At 47.2% G+C, this 19,868-nt stretch overlaps 1 protein-coding gene across 1 annotated transcript in view; it reads right to left on the bottom strand.

Annotated features, from left to right (window-relative positions):
* Positions 1 to 19,868, bottom strand: part of DHX35 (DEAH-box helicase 35) — a 108,872-nt gene that overhangs the window by 38,622 nt on the left and 50,382 nt on the right. The window contains exons 5-12 of the mRNA XM_063960256.1: positions 16,850 to 16,954; positions 16,568 to 16,629; positions 15,873 to 15,942; positions 15,228 to 15,287; positions 14,585 to 14,697; positions 14,335 to 14,431; positions 12,600 to 12,758; positions 12,288 to 12,498 (exon numbers count right to left, since the gene is read on the bottom strand). Of these exons, the coding sequence (XP_063816326.1) occupies positions 12,288 to 12,498; positions 12,600 to 12,758; positions 14,335 to 14,431; positions 14,585 to 14,697; positions 15,228 to 15,287; positions 15,873 to 15,942; positions 16,568 to 16,629; positions 16,850 to 16,954 (877 nt within the window). The remainder of the gene's footprint in view (positions 1 to 12,287; positions 12,499 to 12,599; positions 12,759 to 14,334; positions 14,432 to 14,584; positions 14,698 to 15,227; positions 15,288 to 15,872; positions 15,943 to 16,567; positions 16,630 to 16,849; positions 16,955 to 19,868) is intronic.

The following is a 19,868-nucleotide window of genomic DNA, read 5'->3' on the forward strand; positions in this document are numbered from 1 at the left end:
CCAAGAAACATATTTTCGCCATATACGGTGATAATGTTTAGCTGCCACGTCCTTCCTAGTTCCTAGCCTTTATCAGCGTAGGAATGACCTCATCCAGAATGCCTTTTTCCGCTAGGATCCTGCGTTCAACCGCCACGCCCTCAAACGCAGCCGCGGTAAGTCTTGGAACAGACAGGGCCCCTGTTGCAACAGGTCCTGTCGTAGAGGAAGAGGCCACGGATCTTCTGTGAGCATTTCCAGCAGATATGGATACCAGGTCCTTCGTGGCCAATCTGGAACAATGAGAATTGTTCTCACTCCTCTTTTTCTTATTATACTCAACACCTTGGGTATGAGAGGAAGAGGAGGAAACACATAGACCGAATGGAACACCCACGGTGTCACTAGGGCGTCTACAGCTACCGCCTGAGGGTCTTTTGATCTGGCGCAATACCTCTGTAGCTTTTTGTTGAGGCGGGACGCCATCATGTCCATCTGGGGCAGTCCCCACTGACTTGCAATCTGTGCGAAGACTTCCTGATGAAGTCCCCACTCTCCTGGATGCAGGTCGTGTCTGCTGAGGAAGTCTGCTTCCCAGTTGTCCACTCCCGGAATGAACACTGCTGACAGTGCGCTTACATGATTTTCCGCCCAGCGAAGAATCCTGGTGGCTTCTGCCACCGCCACGCTGTTCCTTGTGCCGCCTTGGTGGTTTACATGAGCCACTGCGGTGATGTTGTCTGACTGGATCAGAACTGATTGGTCGCGAAGTAAGGTCTCCGCTTGACGTAGGGCGTTGTATATGGCCCTCAGTTCCAGGATGTTGATGTGAAGACAAGTCTCTTGACTTGACCAAAGACCTTAGAAGTTTCTTCCCTGTGTGACTGCTCCCCACCCTCGGAGGCTGGCGTCCGTGGTCACCAGGATCCAGTCCTGAATGCCGAACCTGCGGCCTTCTAGAAGGTGAGCACTCTGCAGCCACCACAGGAGAGATACTCTGGCTCTGGGGGACAGGGTGATCAACTGATGAATTTGTAGATGTGACCCGGACCACTTGTCCAGTAGGTCCCATTGGAAAGTCCTCGTATGGAACCTGCCGAAGGGAATGGCTTCGTATGATGCCACCATTTTCCCCAGTACTCAAGTGAATTGATGGACTGGCACCCTTTTCAGTTTCAACAGGTCTCTGACCATATTCTGGAGTTCCTGGGCTTTTTTCATCGGGAGAAAAACCCTCTTTCGTTCTGTGTCCAGAATCATGCCCAAGAAGGATATCCGAGTCGTTGGAACCAACTGTGACTTTGGCAGATTCAGAATCCAGCCATGTTGCTGCAGCACTCTCAGGGAGAGCGACACGCTTTTCAGCAACTGTTCTCTCGATCTCGCTTTTATAAGGAGATCGTCCAAGTACGGGATAATTGTGACTCCCTGCCGGCGCAGGAGCACCATCATTTCCGCCATTACCTTGGTGGAAATCCTCGGGCCGTGGAAAGCCCAAACGGCAACGTCTGAAACTGGTAATGACATTCCTGTACAGCGAATCTCAGGATTGCCTGATGAAGGGGATATATGGGGACATGAAGGTATGCATCCTTTATGTCTAGTGACCCAGAAAATACCCCCCTTCCAGGCTGGAGATAACTGGCCGGAGCGATTCCATCTTGAATTTTAACTTTTTCAAGTACAGGTTTAGGGATTTTAAATTTAGAATGGGTCTGACCGAGCCATCCGGTTTCGGGACCACAAACAGGGTGGAATAGTACCCCTGCCCCTGTTGAAGTAGGGGAATCTTGACAACCACTTGTTGCTGACACAGTTTGTGAATTGCAGCTAAAACTATCTCCCTTTCTGATGAAGAAGCTGGTAAGGCCAATTTGAAAAACCGGCGAGGAGGCACGTCTTCGAATTCCAGTTTGTAACCTTGGGACACAATTTCTATTGTCCAAGGATCCACCTCTGACTGAACCCAGACGTGGCTGAAGAGTCGAAGACGTGCCCCCACCAGAGCGGACTCCCCCAGTGGAGCCCCAGCGTCATGTGGTGGATTTAGTAGAAGCCGGGGAGGACTTCTGCTCCTGGGAACTAGCCGTAGCAGGCATTCTCTTCCCTTTACCCTTACCTCTGGCGAGAAAGGAAGATCCCTGACCTCTTTTGGACTTATGCGAATGAAAGGACTGCATCTGATATTGCGGAGTTTTCTTCTGCTGTGGGGAAACATAAGGTAAAAAAGTAGATTTACCCGCGGTAGCTGTGGAAACCAGGTCCGCGAGATCTTCCCCAAACAGGTCCTCACCTTTGTAAGGCAAAACTTCCATATGCCTTTTTGAGTCGGCATCACCTGTCCATTGGCGGGTCCACAGGGCTCGCCTAGCAGAAATCGCCATGGCGTTGGCTCTCGAACCTAGCAGGCCAACGTCGCTCTGAGCGTCTCTCATATATAAGACTGCGTCTTTAATGTGAACTAAGGTCAATAAAATAGTATCCCTATCCAGGGTATCAAATTCAGCTGACAAGGTATCTGTCCAAGCTGCCACAGCGCTACAAACCCAAGCCGACGCTATTGCCGGTCTGAGCAAGGCACCCGTATGTGTATAAATTGATTTCAAGGTAGTCTCCTGTCTGCGATCAGCAGGATCCCTGAGGGCTGCCGTATCTGGAGACGGCAGCGCCACCTTTTTGGATAAGCGCGTTAAAGCCTTGTCCACTCTGGGTGAGGATTCCCACCATAACCTGTCTTGCGCAGGGAAAGGATACGCCATAAGAATTCTCTTGGGAATCTGCAGTTTCTTGTCTGGAGTTTCCCAAGCTTTTTCAAATAACGCATTCAGTTCATGGGATGGGGGAAAGGTTACCTCAGGCTTCTTTTCCTTAAACATGCATACCCTCTTGTCAGGGACAGAGGGGTCATCTGTGATATGTAAAACATCCTTTATTGCAATAATCATATAATGAATACTTTTGGCCACCCTTGGGTGTAACCTCGCATCATCGTAGTCGACACTGGAGTCAGAATCCGTGTCGGAATCAGTGTCTGCTACTTGGGACAGGGGACGCTTCTGAGACCCTGAAGGGCCCTGTGACACAGCCAAAGCCATGGATTGACTCCCTGCTCTATCCCTGGACTCTGCTAAGTCAAATCTCTTATGTAACAAAGACACATTTGCACTTAAAACATTAAACATATCCATCCAATCATGTGTCGGCGTTGCCGACGGAGACACCACAATCATCTGCTCCACCTCCTCCTTAGCCTTCCGCTTCAGACATGTCGACACACACGTACCGACACCCCCACACACTCAGGGAAATAACTATATGGAGACAGCTCCCCAATAAGGCCCTTTGGAGAGACAGAGAGAGAGTATGCCAGCACACACCCAGCACCACCAGACCCTGGAATAAAATCCCAGTTAGGATAGCGCTTTTTTATATATATATATATATATATATATATATATATATACACACATATATATATACACATATATATACACACACACACACACACTCACTGCGCCAATTAAAAGTGCCCCCCCTTTTTTTTGCCCTCTGTCACTGTGTTCAGCAGGGGAGATTCCGGGGAGCCAGCTTCTCTGCAGTGTGCTGTGGAGAAAATGGCGCTGGTTAGTGCTGGAGGATAAAGCTCCGCCCCCTCAGCGGCGGGCTTCGGTCCCGCTCAATTTTACAATACTGGCGGGGGATTATTTAATATACTGCCTCCGCAGTATATCTATATATCAGCCAGTCCCTTGAGGTTTATTATTGCTGCCCAGGGCGCCCCCCCTGCGCCCTGCACCCTTCAGTGCCCGCTGTTAGTGTGTGTGTTTGTGGGAGCAATGGCGCGCAGCGTTACCGCTGCGCGTTACCTCAGAGAAGATCTGAAGTCTTCAGCCGCCTTTGAAGTCTTCTTTCTTCTAATACTCACCCGGCTTCTATCTTCCGGCTCTGTGAGGAGGACGGCGGCGCGGCTCCGGGACGAACGGCGAGGGTGAGACCTGCGTTCCGACCCTCTGGAGCTAATGGTGTCCAGTAGCCTAAGAAGCAGAGCCTATCATTTAAGTAGGTCTGCTTCTCTCCCCTCAGTCCCACGATGCAGGGAGCCTGTTGCCAGCAGTGCTCCCTGAAAATAAAAAACCTAACAAAATTCTTTTTCAGAGAAACTCAGGAGAGCTCCCCTGTAGTGCATCCAGTCTGCTCTGGGCACAGGATCTAACTGAGGTCTGGAGGAGGGGCATAGAGGGAGGAGCCAGTGCACACCCATTCTAAAGTTCTTTATAGTGCCCATGTCTCCTGCGGAGCCCGTCTATACCCCATGGTCCTTACGGAGTCCCCAGCATCCTCTGGGACGTAAGAGAAACTTTATTTAAAATATATGAAGCCATAGGGATCATTGTGCCTTATAACCAATGTAGGGAAATGGCACTGATGTTCCCATTTGAATGTATGTATCTGTGATTATTCCCCCCCCCCCCAAAAAAAAAATGTAACAGCTGCACAATGGGGGTAAGGTGCAATCAGGGAGATTGATGGACTATTCAGGGAGTCAGGGAGATTGCTGTTATTTCAGGGAGTCTCCTGCAGAATGAGGGAGCGTAGGCAAGTATGCACTAGTTCCTGGTAAATTAGATGCAGCATCCACTGTGAGTAGGCAATATGTACATTTAAATAGGATATGCCAATTTTCATCGATAACCCAAATGCACATCAAAACTGCTGGCATAGGACTAGCTCCATATTTTGCACAACAGTTGCTGGTAGTCCGCTGCCAAGTTACCCATGCTCGCACAAAATCACAAGAGCACTACACCGAAAGCCATTATTGTGAAATAATTCGCCTTCAAAATAATGACTAATAATCTCTATCACTGCCCTGAGCTACTGTCAGTTATAGAGATAGGTCCTCACCAATACGCTGCACACTGGTCTGCTGAGAGAGAAACCTGGAGTTGCATGCCTCAAAGCATAGGAGACAAGTTTGCAGAATGCTTGGGATGGCCCTCACGCATCACAACCTCACAAACCACTTTCTGGGCAATGAGCACGTTACAATGATAACAAAGCAGTCATGTTATACACAGAATTATACTGTCACCTGCATTTTTTATTTTCTAAACTCTACTCATGCTATACAGTAGACGGCAGTTGAAAAATCAGATTTGGCTGTAGAAGGGGGAATATCAGCTGTCTTTCAGCCTCACAGAGGAGATTCACTATTAAACCATGCTACCAGTCTCCATTTATTTACTAATACATTAACCACTACATGATTGGATAGTCTCCCCTTACGCATTTTATGGCCATCCAATATTTTCGTGATTATCTCAGTTTCACATGGAATCACTTATTTCTTAGTATACACAAGTAGATTTTGTACCTTTTTTCCTGAACGGATGCAGGTTTATATATAGAATAGCAAAATACATTTATTTTTGATGCACCCTGGAAATCTTAGGATGCATAGCTGACCGTATATATGCAAGATGCACCAAGTTCTGCTTTGCATAATCATACTACAGTAATGTAAGCACCTGGGTCACACCAAGAGGAGTGTGACTCCATACTGGTAGTAATGAATGCTAAAAATAGGCCATTGGAGTTAACACTTATGCTGTTACTTTTCTTAGCAATAAAGCTCCACCTCTCCACCCCCCACCCCAACCCACACCATGTTTCAAGTTTATAAAGTCCCAAAAGTAGGGTATAAGCAACAGAGGTCAACATTCTATTCATAATTATTACCAGAATTATACAGTGTCTCCCAAATGCAAAACCTTACACCCAAAACTAACATCCTTTGATGCGTCTCGCTGTGTCTATTATGAATAACAGACAGAGATTTCTGGTGTCCCCTTCTGCTTCCATGGCTTGCAGCTACAGGACACTCAAACTATCTACCGTGAAGACATGAAAAAAAGACAAGGAAGGAAAAGAGGAGTCCAGCATTATACCTCCTGAGTGCATGTACATTTTTCCATGTCTATCTCTGCAGAAAATAAGATTTTACTTACCGATAAATCTATTTCTCGTAGTCCGTAGTGGATGCTGGGACTCCGTCAGGACCATGGGGATTAGCGGCTCCGCAGGAGACAGGGCACAAAAATAAAAGCTTTAGGATCAGGTGGTGTGCACTGGCTCCTCCCCCTATGACCCTCCTCCAAGCCTCAGTTAGGATACTGTGCCCGGACGAGCGTACACAATAAGGAAGGATTATGAATCCCGGGTAAGACTCATACCAGCCACACCAATCACACCGTACAACTTGTGATCTGAACCCAGTTAACAGTATGATAAACGTAGGAGCCTCTGAACAGACGGCTCATAACAATAACAACCCGATTTTTATGTAACAATAACTATGTACAAGTATCGCAGACAATCCGCACTTGGGATGGGCGCCCAGCATCCACTACGGACTACGAGAAATAGATTTATCGGTAAGTAAAATCTTATTTTCTCTGACGTCCTAGTGGATGCTGGGACTCCGTCAGGACCATGGGGATTATACCAAAGCTCCCAAACGGGCGGGAGAGTGCGGATGACTCTGCAGCACCGAATGAGAGAACTCCAGGTCCTCTTTAGCCAGGGTATCAAATTTGTAGAATTTTACAAACGTGTTCTCCCCCGACCACGTAGCTGCTCGGCAGAGTTGTAATGCCGAGACCCCTCGGGCAGCCGCCCAAGATGAGCCCACCTTCCTTGTGGAATGGGCCTTGATAGATTTAGGCTGTGGCAGGCCTGCCACAGAATGTGCAAGTTGAATTGTGCTACAAATCCAACGAGCAATCGTCTGCTTAGAAGCAGGAGCACCCAGCTTGTTGGGTGCATACAGTATAAACAGCGAGTCAGATTTTCTGACTCCAGCTGTCCTTGAAATATATATTTTCAATGCCCTGACAACGTCCAGCAACTTGGAATTCTCCAAATCGCTAGTAGCCGCAGGCACCACGATAGGCTGGTTCAGGTGAAACGCTGAAACCACCTTAGGCAGAAACTGAGGACGCGTCCGCAGTTCTGCCCTGTCCGAATGGAAAATCAGATATGGGCTTTTATACGATAAAGCCGCCAGTTCTGACACTCTCCTGGCTGAAGCCAGGGCCAGTAGCATGGTTACTTTCCATGTAAGATATTTCAAATCCACCGATTTGAGTGGCTCAAACCAATGGGATTTGAGAAAATCCAAAACTACATTAAGATCCCACGGAGCCACTGGGGGCACAACCGGGGGCTGTATATGTAGTGCTCCTTTTACAAAAGTCTGGACTTCAGGAACTGAAGCCAATTCTTTCTGGAAGAAAATCGACAGGGCCGAAATTTGAACCTTAATGGACCCTAATTTGAGGCCCATAGACAATCCTGTTTGCAGGAAATGTAGGAATCGACCCAGTTGAAATTCCTCCGTCGGGGCCTTCCTGGCCTCACACCACTCAACATATTTTCTCCAAATGCGGTGATAATGTTGTGCAGTCACCTCCTTCCTGGCTTTTACCAGGGTAGGGATGACCTCTTCCGGAATGCCTTTTTCCCTTAGAATTCGGCGTTCAACCGCCATGCCGTCAAACGCAGCCGCGGTAAGTCTTGGAATAGACACGGTCCCTGCTGAAGCAGGTCCCGTCTTAGAGGTAGAGGCCACGGATCTTCCGTGAGCATCTCCTGAAGTTCCGGGTACCAAGTTCTTCTTGGCCAATCCGGAGCCACGAGTATCGTTCTTACTCCCCTGTGCCGTATAATTCTCAGTACTTTTGGTATGAGAGGCAGAGGAGGAAACACATACACTGACTGGAACACCCACGGTGTTACCAGAGCGTCCACAGCTATTGCCTGAGGGTCTCTTGACCTGGCGCAATACCTGTCCAGTTTTTTGTTGAGGCGGGACGCCATCATGTCCACCTTTGGTTTTTCCCAACGGTTCACAATCATGTGGAAGACTTCTGGATGAAGTCCCCACTCTCCCGGGTGTAGATCGTGTCTGCTGAGGAAGTCCGCTTCCCAGTTGTCCACTCCCGGAATGAACACTGCTGACAGTGCTATCACATGATCTTCCGCCCAGCGAAGAATCCTTGCAGCTTCTGCCATTGCCCTCCTGCTTCTTGTGCCGCCCTGTCTGTTTACGTGGGCGACTGCCGTGATGTTGTCCGACTGGATCAACACCGGCTGACCCTGAAGCAGGGGTTTTGCCAGGCTTAGAGCATTGTAAATCGCTCTTAGCTCCAGTATATTTATGTGAAGAGACATCTCCAGGCTTGACCACACTCCCTGGAAGTTTCTTCCCCGTGTGACCGCTCCCCAGCCTCTCAGACTGGCATCCGTGGTCACCAGGACCCAGTCCTGTATGCCGAATCTGCGGCCCTCTAACAGATGAGCACTCTGCAACCACCACAGAAGAGACACCCTTGTCCGTGGAGACAAAGTTATCCGCTGATGCATCTGCAGATGCGATCCGGACCATTTGTCCAGCAGATCCCACTGAAAAGTTCGTGCGTGGAATCTGCCGAATGGAATCGCTTCGTAAGAAGCCACCATTTTTCCCAGGACTCTTGTGCATTGATGCACAGACACTTTTCCTGGTTTTAGGAGGTTCCTGACAAGTTCGGATAACTCCCTGGCTTTCTCCTCCGGAAGAAACACCTTTTTCTGAACCGTGTCCAGAATCATTCCCAGGAACAGCAGACGTGTCGTCGGGGTCAATTGAGATTTTGGAAAATTCAGAATCCACCCGTGCTGTTGCAGCACTACTTGGGTTAGTGCTAGTACGTCCCCCAGCTGTTCTCTGGACCTTGCCCTTATCAGGAGATCGTCCAAGTAAGGGATAATTAATACGCCTTTTCTTCGCAGAAGAAACATCATTTCGGCCATTACCTTGGTAAAGACCCGAGGTGCCGTGGACAATCCAAACGGCAGCGTCTGAAACTGATAATGACAGTTTTGCACCACGAACCTGAGGTACCCTTGATGTGAAGGGCAAATTGGGACATGCAGGTAAGCATCCTTGATGTCCAGGGACACCATAAAGTCCCCTTCTTCCAGATTCGCTATCACTGCTCTGAGTGACTCCATCTTGAACTTGAATTTTTGTATGTACAGGTTCAAAGATTTCAGATTTAGAATAGGTCTTACCGAGCCGTCCGGCTTCGGTACCACAAGTAGTGTGGAATAATACCCCTTTCCCTGTTGTAGGAGGGGTACCTTGACTATCACCTGCTGAGAATACAGCTTGTGAATGGCTTCCAATACCGTCGCCCTGTCTGAGGGAGACGTTGGCAGAGCAGACTTTAGGAACCGGCGAGGGGGAGACTTCTCGATTCCAACCTGTAACCCTGAGATACTACCTGCAGGATCCAGGGGTCCACCTGTGAGTGAGCCCACTGTGCGCTGAAATTTTTGAGTTGACCCCCCACCGCCCCTGAGTCCGCTTGTAAAGCCCCAACGTCATGCTGAGGGCTTTGCAGAAGCCGCGGAGGGCTTCTGCTCTTGGGAGGGAGCTGCTTGGTGCACTCTCTTACCCCTTCCTTTGCCTCGGGGCAGATATGACTGTCCTTTTGCCCGCTTGTTCTTATAGGAACGAAAGGACTGCGGCTGAAAAGACGGTGTCTTTTTCTGTTGGGAGGGGACCTGAGGTAAAAAGGTGGATTTCCCGGCTGTTGCCGTGGCCACCAAATCCGATAGACTGACCCCAAATAATTCCTCCCCTTTATACGGCAATACTTCCATATGCCGTTTGGAATCCGCATCACCTGACCACTGTCGCGTCCATAAACTTCTTCTGGCAGATATGGACATCGTACTTACTCTCGATGCCAGAGTGCAAATATCCCTCTGAGCATCTCGCATATAAAGAAAAGCATCCTTTAATTGCTCTATAGTCAATAAAATACTGTCCCTATCCAGGGTATCAATATTTTCAGTCAGGGAATCCGACCAAACCACCCCAGCACTGCACATCCATGCAGAGGCGATGGCTGGTCGCAGTATAACACCAGTATGAGTGTATATACTTTTCAGTGTAGTTTCCAGCCTCCTATCAGCTGGATCCTTGAGGGCGGCCGTTTCAGGAGACGGTAACGCCACTTGTTTTGATAAGCGTGTGAGTGCCTTATCCACCCTAGGGGGTGTTTCCCAGCGCGCCCTAACCTCTGGCGGGAAAGGATATAATGCCAATAATTTCTTTGAAATTAGCAGTTTTCTATCGGGGTTAACCCACGCTTCATCACACACTTCATTCAATTCCTCTGATTCAGGAAAAACTACAGGTAGTTTTTTCTGACCCCACATAATACCCCTTTTTGTGGTACTTGCAGTATCAGAGATATGCAAAGCCTCCTTCATTGCCGTGATCATATAACGTGTGGCCCTACTGGAAAATACGTTTGTTTCTTCACCGTCGACACTAGATTCGGTGTCCGTGTCTGGGTCTGTGTCGACCGACTGAGGCAAAGGGCGTTTCACAGCCCCTGGCGGTGTCTGAGACGCCTGGACAGGTACTAACTGGTTTGCCGGCCGTCTCATGTCGTCAACTGATTTTTGTAACGTGCTGACATTATCACGTAATTCCATAAACAAAGCCATCCATTCCGGTGTCGACTCCCTAGGGGGTGACATCACCATTACCGGCAATTGCTCCGCCTCCACACCAACATCGTCCTCATACATGTCGACACACACGTACCGACACACAGCAGACACACAGGGAATGCTCTTATCGAAGACAGGACCCCACTAGCCCTTTGGGGAGACAGAGGGAGAGTTTGCCAGCACACACCCAAGCGCTATAAATATATAGGAACAACCCTACAGAAGTGTTGTTTCCTTTATAGCAGCTTAATATATCAATATCGCCAAAAAAGTGCCCCCCCTCTCTGTTTTTTTACCCTGTTTCTGTAGTGCAGTGCAGGGGAGAGTCCTGGGAGCCTTCCTCGCAGCGAAGCTGTGCAGGAAAATGGCGCCGTGTGCTGAGGAGATAGGCCCCGCCCCCTATTTCGGCGGGTTCTTCTCCCGGTGTTTGTGAGACCTGGCAGGGGTTAAATACATCCATATAGCCCCAGGGGCTATATGTGATGTATTTTTAGCCAGAAGAAGGTATTATCATTGCTGCCCAGGGCGCCCCCCCCCAGCGCCCTGCACCCTCAGTGACCGCTGGTGTGAAGTGTGCTGACAACAATGGCGCACAGCTGCAGTGCTGTGCGCTACCTCATGAAGACTGAAAAGTCTTCTGCCGCCGGTTTCTGGACCTCTTCACTTTTCGGCATCTGCAAGGGGGTCGGCGGCGCGGCTCCGGGACCGGACTCCATGGCTGGGCCTGTGTTCGATCCCTCTGGAGCTAATGGTGTCCAGTAGCCTAAGAAGCCAATCCATCCTGCACGCAGGTGAGTTCACTTCTTCTCCCCTAAGTCCCTCGATACAGTGAGCCTGTTGCCAGCAGGACTCACTGAAAATAAAAAACCTAATAACTTTTTCTAAGCAGCTCTTTAGGAGAGCCACCTAGATTGCATCCTGCTCGGACGGGCACAAAAACCTAACTGAGGCTTGGAGGAGGGTCATAGGGGGAGGAGCCAGTGCACACCACCTGATCCTAAAGCTTTTATTTTTGTGCCCTGTCTCCTGCGGAGCCGCTAATCCCCATGGTCCTGACGGAGTCCCAGCATCCACTAGGACGTCAGAGAAAAGGGTTTAAACCATTTGCCAAGAAGGCATTGAGTCTGGAAAAGAAAGGCATATTGTGGTCTGCCATTGGTTAAGATTGTAGAGAGCAATCTAGTATTTGGGGACATGCCTGTCTGAATAATTCACACAATCCAAAGACCACTGGGATATTAATACAAGGACCAGACCAATACAGATGTGTCCTCTTACATCCTTGCTGCAGTCGCACCATGCCATGGTGGGACTCGGTAGAGCCAAGGGTCTATTTTTGCATCTTTTGCAGCAAAAATGCATCTTAAAGGCAATGTAATGCAATAGGACACACACACAGCTTCTGCTGATTAAAATGATATGCTGCATGCTATACGGTCTGTAATAGCGGCTCTATTTGCATCCGAAATGCCACGTTACAGTGTTATCCAGGAAAACACTGTAGCATAGCATTTTGTATGCAAATACAGTCGCAGTCACATACAGAATATAGGCATGCCACATATCCTTTTGATCAGCAAAAGCTGCTCAGCAAAAGACGCAAAAAAGACGCTTGGCGCTACAGAGTCACACGGCACTCATGCTTTATGTGTAACGTGACTTGTAGTGCATGGAGAAAAGTTGTAAGAGGACACATCTGTATGTCCATAGAATCTGACACTGTCAGGATAATGTATCACCTGTATAGAGCCTGTAGCACTGGCCTGATCTGTTCCTTCCACTACGCCCAGCTCTTTGATTGGCAGATGCTTGTGAAACAGGAACCAAAAGCAGAGACTCCACTGCACGTTTAGGGTCATATGCTCGCAACTTGACAAAACCGCAGTCTATAACGAAGGAGATTCCATTTATAGTGATGGACGTCTCTGCAATGTTAGTGGCAACAACTACCTAAGGACAAAAATGAAAAATAACGTGTACAAATAAAGCACTCATCTTATTTCTTTCCTTAGACCTCAGGCCTGTATAAACCAACAACGTGTCCATCTTACCTTCCTGACATTGTGGGAAAGCCTGTCAAACACCTTCATCTGTTCAGAAGCAGGGAGCCCTGCATACATGGGGAGGACACGAAGGTGTTTCTTCATGCCCGTGCGAGCAAGGATACGGGCCTGTTCCACCAACATGGATACCACACTTTCCACTTCCTCCTGTCAAATGGGAAGTAGACCGTAGAGAATATCTGTTCAACCATCATCCTATCAAGGTTTCAGTGGAAATGACTCTACACTGTGGACACTTTGTGGGCTGTACCATAGAATTCAGCCTATGGATTCATTTGGAACTAGTGACATTACTGAGGCCATCTGAGAGTGAAACTAGTTTTGATGAAAATAGATTCTTACCTTATACGGTCACTGAACTTTAGTAAATTGCTCAGGGACACTCACAAAGGGATTATGAAATTAGTCCACAAGATGGCTACATCCATTATATATAGGCAGCGGGTGCCGTTTAAGCACTGGTATCTGTGCCCTGGCTAATATACATTAAGATTTAAAAAGAGAAAGAAGAGTAAAAAAAAAACCCCACAACAAACAGGCAGTACCACTACTAAACAGTAAGTACTTTGCCATGCTGAACAACTGTATCTGGGTCCAATGACCACCAACAAGGGTGCCAAAAATGGATGGGGGCTGGTCTATTGGCTCTCGTGCTTTGTGATCGAATCATGAAGAGCACAGTCACTTCTCACTCTGGGGGATATGTTTTAAAGGGGGAGATGTTTTATGGTGCCGCTAGAGCACTTCCTGCTTTGCCTAATTACTGAGGTGAAGCAGGAAGCTACATCGACGAGATGTATTAACATCTTGTCTGCCGAAGTGGGGCAGCGAAGACTCCCCACTCCGGCGATCCCCGTCTGAGCACACAGTGCTGTTGCACTGTGTCTCCCTGCCTGGCTCCTCTTGGCATGTGCAAGTTATTATTATTATTATTATGGCGAGAGACTCTGCATAGTGGCCTTGTCATGTACCACACACCGCCGCATTTATACATAGGGGAGAAGCGGTATCAGCGCAAATAACGTACACTGATAACACTTCTCCCTCATAACATCGATTAATACATCTATCCCACAGCTTGAAAAGAAAGAGAGAGAGAGAGAGAGAAGCCATCAATCAGCTCATAACTTTCATTTTTCAATCACAGGGGTCTATTTACAAAGCATTGGACGGAGATAAAGTACCAGCCAGTCAGCGCCTGTCATTTTTCAAACATAGCAGTTAGCAGCTGATTGGCTGGTACTTTATCTCGGCCCAAGGCTTAGTAAATAGACCCCACAGCCTGTAACATGACTGTTAGAAGCTTATTGCATGGTACTTTAACTCTATTCATGGTTTGATCCCCCTCTGGCTGAATGCAGTCATCAGGCCAGACAGTTTTTCCAGCAGTCCTCCTGACCTTCAAGTATCCCTGATGTTGCAGTTTTGGCCTATTCTATCTAAAGCAACCAAATTACCCCTTCAAATTGCTGTGTGTACAAACATATTAAAATAGCAGCTGTAGTTTGCTTTAGTATGCGAACATTGCTGGAATAGACAATACAAACCAGATTGTAGTTATATTCTACACAAAAAATCACCTTAGTCATTATCATTAAACCAAGAAAAACCAGGAAAATAGAAAACAACCTTCCACAATGGTCTCTTATGTTTATATAAGTATATTACGTGAGAATATTTCGGCATGCGGTATCTGGGCATCATTTAATTTTTTTTGTTTTACCTGGCCAGTTAGGAATGCAAGTATATCCCCCTCCAGGTCACTCTGGTGGATTTTCATCACCGTCTGTACAGTGGACTTCAGGTAATCTGGAACAGGGCTGTACAGGAAGAGTATACATATAGAGGGACCCACAAAGAGATTTACAGGTGGGTTACAAATATGAAGAATATAAGGAAAATGGACATCATTATACATCATTCCAATTAGGTGAAAAAAAGGAAACCTTTAACACAGTGTTAGAGATCCTGACCTTTGTGTATAGAAAATGTCTACCGGGAATGTTCTGCCCTCCACCGTGAGAATAGCACACGTGTCTCTACTGGGGTCGTTACTGTCATTCTGATTGAAAAAGGCCTTGAATTTCTGTGTGATTAAAGTCAGAGGTTTAGTCTTACCTATATTAACAGGGATTCAGACACTCAGAAAACGCAAGCAGTACTTTATTCCACAGGATAGTTCTTCTATAGATGATAGCATGGGCAATATGCACTAATGCTACACACTTCCTCTGGCACTTTGTCTGTACCTGATGACATGGTGGCAGAGTGGTAAAGAGAGAGAGTGGGGAGGTGGGGAGAAACTGAGGAACAGAAATTAAAAAGGTGTTACAGCTCCCAGACTTCAATTTAGTTTCATAACAAAAGCCTCAGAAACAGCAGCAGAAAATGGCATGGGATTAAGGCAGATATGTGAAATAGAACTTTAAGAGTATTATAAGAATGAAGCTAAAACAAAAAAACGAGCCAATCAAAATCACTGGAAGCTTCAAGGAGATGGAGCAAAGGACCGTAAAACAGTAAGTGGGATGCAGAGAGCGGAGATAATATGTAGATGTAGAATACAGCTAAAGGCTAACCAATGCAATACAAGTGCTAGAATGCGTCAAGACCGACCTCTGCATCAAGTGTTGCTGAGGCCACAATCAGCCTTAGGTCTCCTCTTTTCTTTTGAACCTGTATATGGAAGATAAGATTCGGTTTTGTTTGAAGTAGATGTAAGGAGTGGTGAGATTTATGTATGAAACAGTTTAAAGAGACCCCACATTCATAATTTGGATATTATATGAGATATGGGCGGGATGTAATGAAGTACGTATTCAGCGGTCGTGCAGGATGCCGGCTGAACTCAGACTTTTTTTTTTTTAAAGTGGCAATCATGTACAAGACATGGTTTAGCCTGATGCACGATTGCCCCTTTAAAAAAACATTGAGTTCGGCAGGCATCCCGCGTGGCCGCCGAACTCTGACTTCATTACATCCCAGCCGTGGAGTGACTATGTTAAGTCAGGTGTTCCATGAAGACCACAAGCTGTATCCTTTATTGGCACTGGAAGCTTCTCCTCACTCCTGATATACATAGCATCCCTTCTGGTTAACCTCAGAAATCACTGGGGGGCTGAGAATGGCTTAGGACAACTAGAGGATAGCGTTTGTTCAAAAGTTGAAATCTGTATTAATTTGGTTATACATGTGGAGTTTCAAAACAAAAAGGGGGCATCATAGTAATATGAAGGCTCTCTCCCCAATGCAGGTTTTTACCTTTTTCAGCAAACCAATAGCAATGTCTGTGTATAGCGTCCGTTCATGGGCTTCATCTAACATCAGCACACTATGGGTTTAAAATAAGAAGACAGGTTTATGCACGCTACTGATATGAGAAGTCTAACAAATGCCAGTAAAAGCATCCCTATCTTTGTCACTCTCTCATATCTGCAGTGATTAAATATAAAATGTAAGTACGATGTCATTTTTAAGGGCCTCATCATTACATACAATTACAACTTCCATATCTCTTAAAGCCAAGTAAAACACAATGATCCCAAGATATTGGGGGTAATGCCAAGTTGATCGCAGCAGGAATTTTGTTAGCAGTTGGGCAAAACCATGTGCACTGCATGGGAGGCAGATATAACATGTGTAGAGAGAGTAAGATTTGGGTGGGATATTTTGTTTCTGTGCAGGGTCCCCGGCCATTTTTTGGCTGCTTTATTTTTACACTGCAATTTAGATTGCAGATTGAACACACCACACCCAAATCTAACTCTCTCAGCACATGTTATATCTGCCCCCCCTGCAGTGCACATGGTTTTGCCCAACTGCTAACAAAATTCCTGCTGCGATCAACTTGGAATTACCCCCACTGTTCTGTACTAAACATTTAAAGAGAGGGCAAAAGAACATTACATGTACTTATAAACAGGGTACATACATAGCCTACATGGGATTAAGCCTACCTGTATCTGGTGAGCAATGGATCAGACATCATTTCTCGGACAAGCATGCCATCAGTCAGAAACTAATAGACAACAAACATAGCTCTAAATAAAACTAGGCATAACAGATTAAAACTTGTAAAAGTCAGTTAGAAATAGGTCAAAACAACAACAGGGGAATGTGTGGAATAAATACTAATCGGGAGGCACAGACATGGTCACGTAAGTAATTTATCCAATGGTTAACAGCATCGCACAGACTGAAAGAAACAGTTTAAAATGAATGACAAATTCTCATCTCACCTTGATGCGTGTGGCCTGCGGGTCAGTACAGTCATCAAAGCGTATGCAGTAGCCAACTTCATGTCCCAGCACAGCCCCTCGCTCCTCTGCCACACGTCCTGCCACCTAAACACAGCACATACTTTCACATAGAATAGCAGGCTTGTACAAACTGCCTTCAGCCTACACTGTAACTCTGAAAAAGCTCCATGAGATCTATTTATTAATCATAATTAGGTCCATTATCTGCTTTTCACCAATTAACTGTAGGATCAGGGAAGCCAATCCAGGGCCATTTTTTTCAATCCCGGGTATCGGGATTGAAAAATGGGCAATCCCGGGATTCCCAGGATACTCGGGATTGGCTTTTAGCTAAGTGGCCGCCCTCTCGTCCCACCCCGCCCCGCACATATAACTTACCATATACCGAGGGTGGGCGGGAGGGGAACACCCGTTCATCGCTGCTGGGAGCCGCTGACAGCGCAGCGTGACCTCTCACGCTGTGCTGGGGACCCGGAAAGAGGAAGCCGGGCAGCGTCTGAGCGTCCTGTGGATGCTCAACGCTGATCCCTCAATCCCCGGGATTGGAGCTTCCAATCCCGGGATTGAATCCCGGCCATTTTTGGGTCTCAATACCAGGATCCCGCCGATCCCGATCCCGGGATTGGCCACCATATGTAGGATGTACAGATGCAAATCAGTGTACTACAGCAATGTTGCAAGAAAACGACACAGACAGAATAAATAAAGCTGTAATCAGAATTGTGACATACAATTATGAAGCATTAAAAAATGTTTCATGATGATGCAAAAAAAAAAAAAAAAAAAGAGCAGACACGTGAAGTGTGGGAATCAGTGAGAGTACTAATATTTGGTCACATGTTCAGAGGAATTCCTTGGAGGAGGTTACCACAGCCACCCAGAGATGTAGTAAATCCTAGTGAAATAGGAGGTAACCTTTAATGCTAAAAATAAGATTTTAAACCTACCGGTAAATCTTTTTCTCCTAGTCCGTAGAGGATGCTGGGGACTCCGTAAGGACCATGGGGGTATAGACAGCTCCGCAGGAGACATGGGCACTGTAAAACTTTAGAATGGGTGTGCACTGGCTCCTCCCTCTATGCCCCTCCTCCAGACCTCAGTTAGGACTGTGCCCAGAGGAGACTGACAGTACGAGGAAAAGGATTTTGCTATCTAAGGGCGAGATACACACCAGCCCACACCATACACACTGTAGAACATGGTATACAATAACCAGTTAACAGCATGAACAAAACAGCATCAGCCATAGGCCGATCTCAACTGTAACTTAACCCTTAAGTATGCAATAACTATATACCAGTCTTGCACAAATTGTCCGCACTGGGACGGGCGCCCAGCATCCTCTACGGACTAGGAGAAAAAGATTTACCGGTAGGTTTAAAATCTTATTTTCTCTTACATCCTAGAGGATGCTGGGGACTCCGTAAGGACCATGGGGTTTATACCAAAGCTCCAGAACGGGCGGGAGAGTGCGGATGACTGCAGCACCGACTGAGCAAACACGAGGTCCTCATCAGCCAGGGTATCAAACTTGTAGAACTTAGCAAAAGTGTTTGACCCCGACCAAGTAGCTGCTCGGCAAAGCTGTAATGCCGAGACGCCTCGGGCAGCCGCCCAAGAAGAGCCCACCTTCCTAGTGGAATGGGCCTTTACTGAATTTGGTACCGGCAATCCAGCCGTAGAATGAGCCTGCTGAATCGTGTTACAGATCCAGCGAGCAATAATCTGCTTAGATGCAGGAGTGCCAACCTTGTTGGCTGCATACAGGACAAACAGTGCCTCTGTTTTCCTAACCCTAGCCATTCTGGCTAAATAAATCTTTAAGGCCCTGACTACATCAAAGGACTTGGAATTCTCCAAGGCCCCCGTAGCCACAGGCACCACAAAAGGTTGGTTCATATGAAATGACGAAACCACTTTAGGCAGAAAGTGAGGACGAGTTCTCAACTCCGCTAGATCTGCATGGAAAATCAGATAGAGGCTCTTGCAAGACAAGGCCGTCAATTCGGACACCCGCGTCGCAGATGCCAAGGCCAATAGCATGAGCACTTTCCAAGTGAGAAACTTCAATTCAACTGTTTGAAGCGGTTCAAAACCAGTGTGACTCAAGGAACCGTAACGCCAGGTAAAGGTCCCATGGTGCCACTGGGGGCACAAAAGGAGGTTGGATGTGCAACACTCCTTCTACAAAAGTCTGGACTTCTGGGAGAGAAGCCAATTCCTTCTGAAAGAATATGGATAAGGCAGAAAACTGCACCTTAATGGAGCCTAACTTCAGGCCCATATCCACACCTGACTGTAGAAATTGGAGAAAACGTCCTAGTTGGAAACCCTCAGTAGGAGCATCCTTGGCTTCACACCAAGACACATATTTTCTCCAGATACGGTGATAGTGTTTCGCCGTACCATCTTTTTTAGCTTTAATAAGAGTAGGGATGACCTCCTCTGGAACACCCTTTTTAGCTAGGATTTGGTGTTCAACCGCCATGCCGTCAAACGTAACCGCGGTAAGTCTTGGAACACGCAGGGCCCCTGTAGAAGCAGGTCCTCCCTGAGAGGAAGGGGCCACGGATCTTCTGAGAGCCGTCCCTGAAGATCTGCATACTAGGCCCTTAGAGGCCAATCTGCAACAATGAGTATTGTCTGCACTCCTGTTCGTCTAATGATTCTCAATATTTTGAGAAGAGAGGAAGTGGAGGGAACACATAGACCGACTGAAACACCCACGGCGTCACCAGGGCGTCCCCCGCCGCTGCCTGAGGGTCCCTCGACCTGGAACAATACGTCTGAATCTTCCTGTTGAGGCGTGAAGCCATCATGTCTATTTGAGGAAGTCCCCAACGACTTGTCACCTCTGCAAAGACTTCCTGATGAAGTCCCCACTCTCCTGGATGGAGATCGTGTCTGCTGAGGAAGTCTGCTTTCCAGTTGTCCACTCCTGGAATGAAGACCGCTGTTAGAGCGCTTACATGATTTTCCGCCCAGCGAAAAATCCTGG

Source organism: Pseudophryne corroboree, chromosome 3 (assembly GCF_028390025.1).
Source record: "Pseudophryne corroboree isolate aPseCor3 chromosome 3, aPseCor3.hap2, whole genome shotgun sequence".
In the NCBI taxonomy this organism is placed as follows: domain Eukaryota; kingdom Metazoa; phylum Chordata; class Amphibia; order Anura; family Myobatrachidae; genus Pseudophryne; species Pseudophryne corroboree.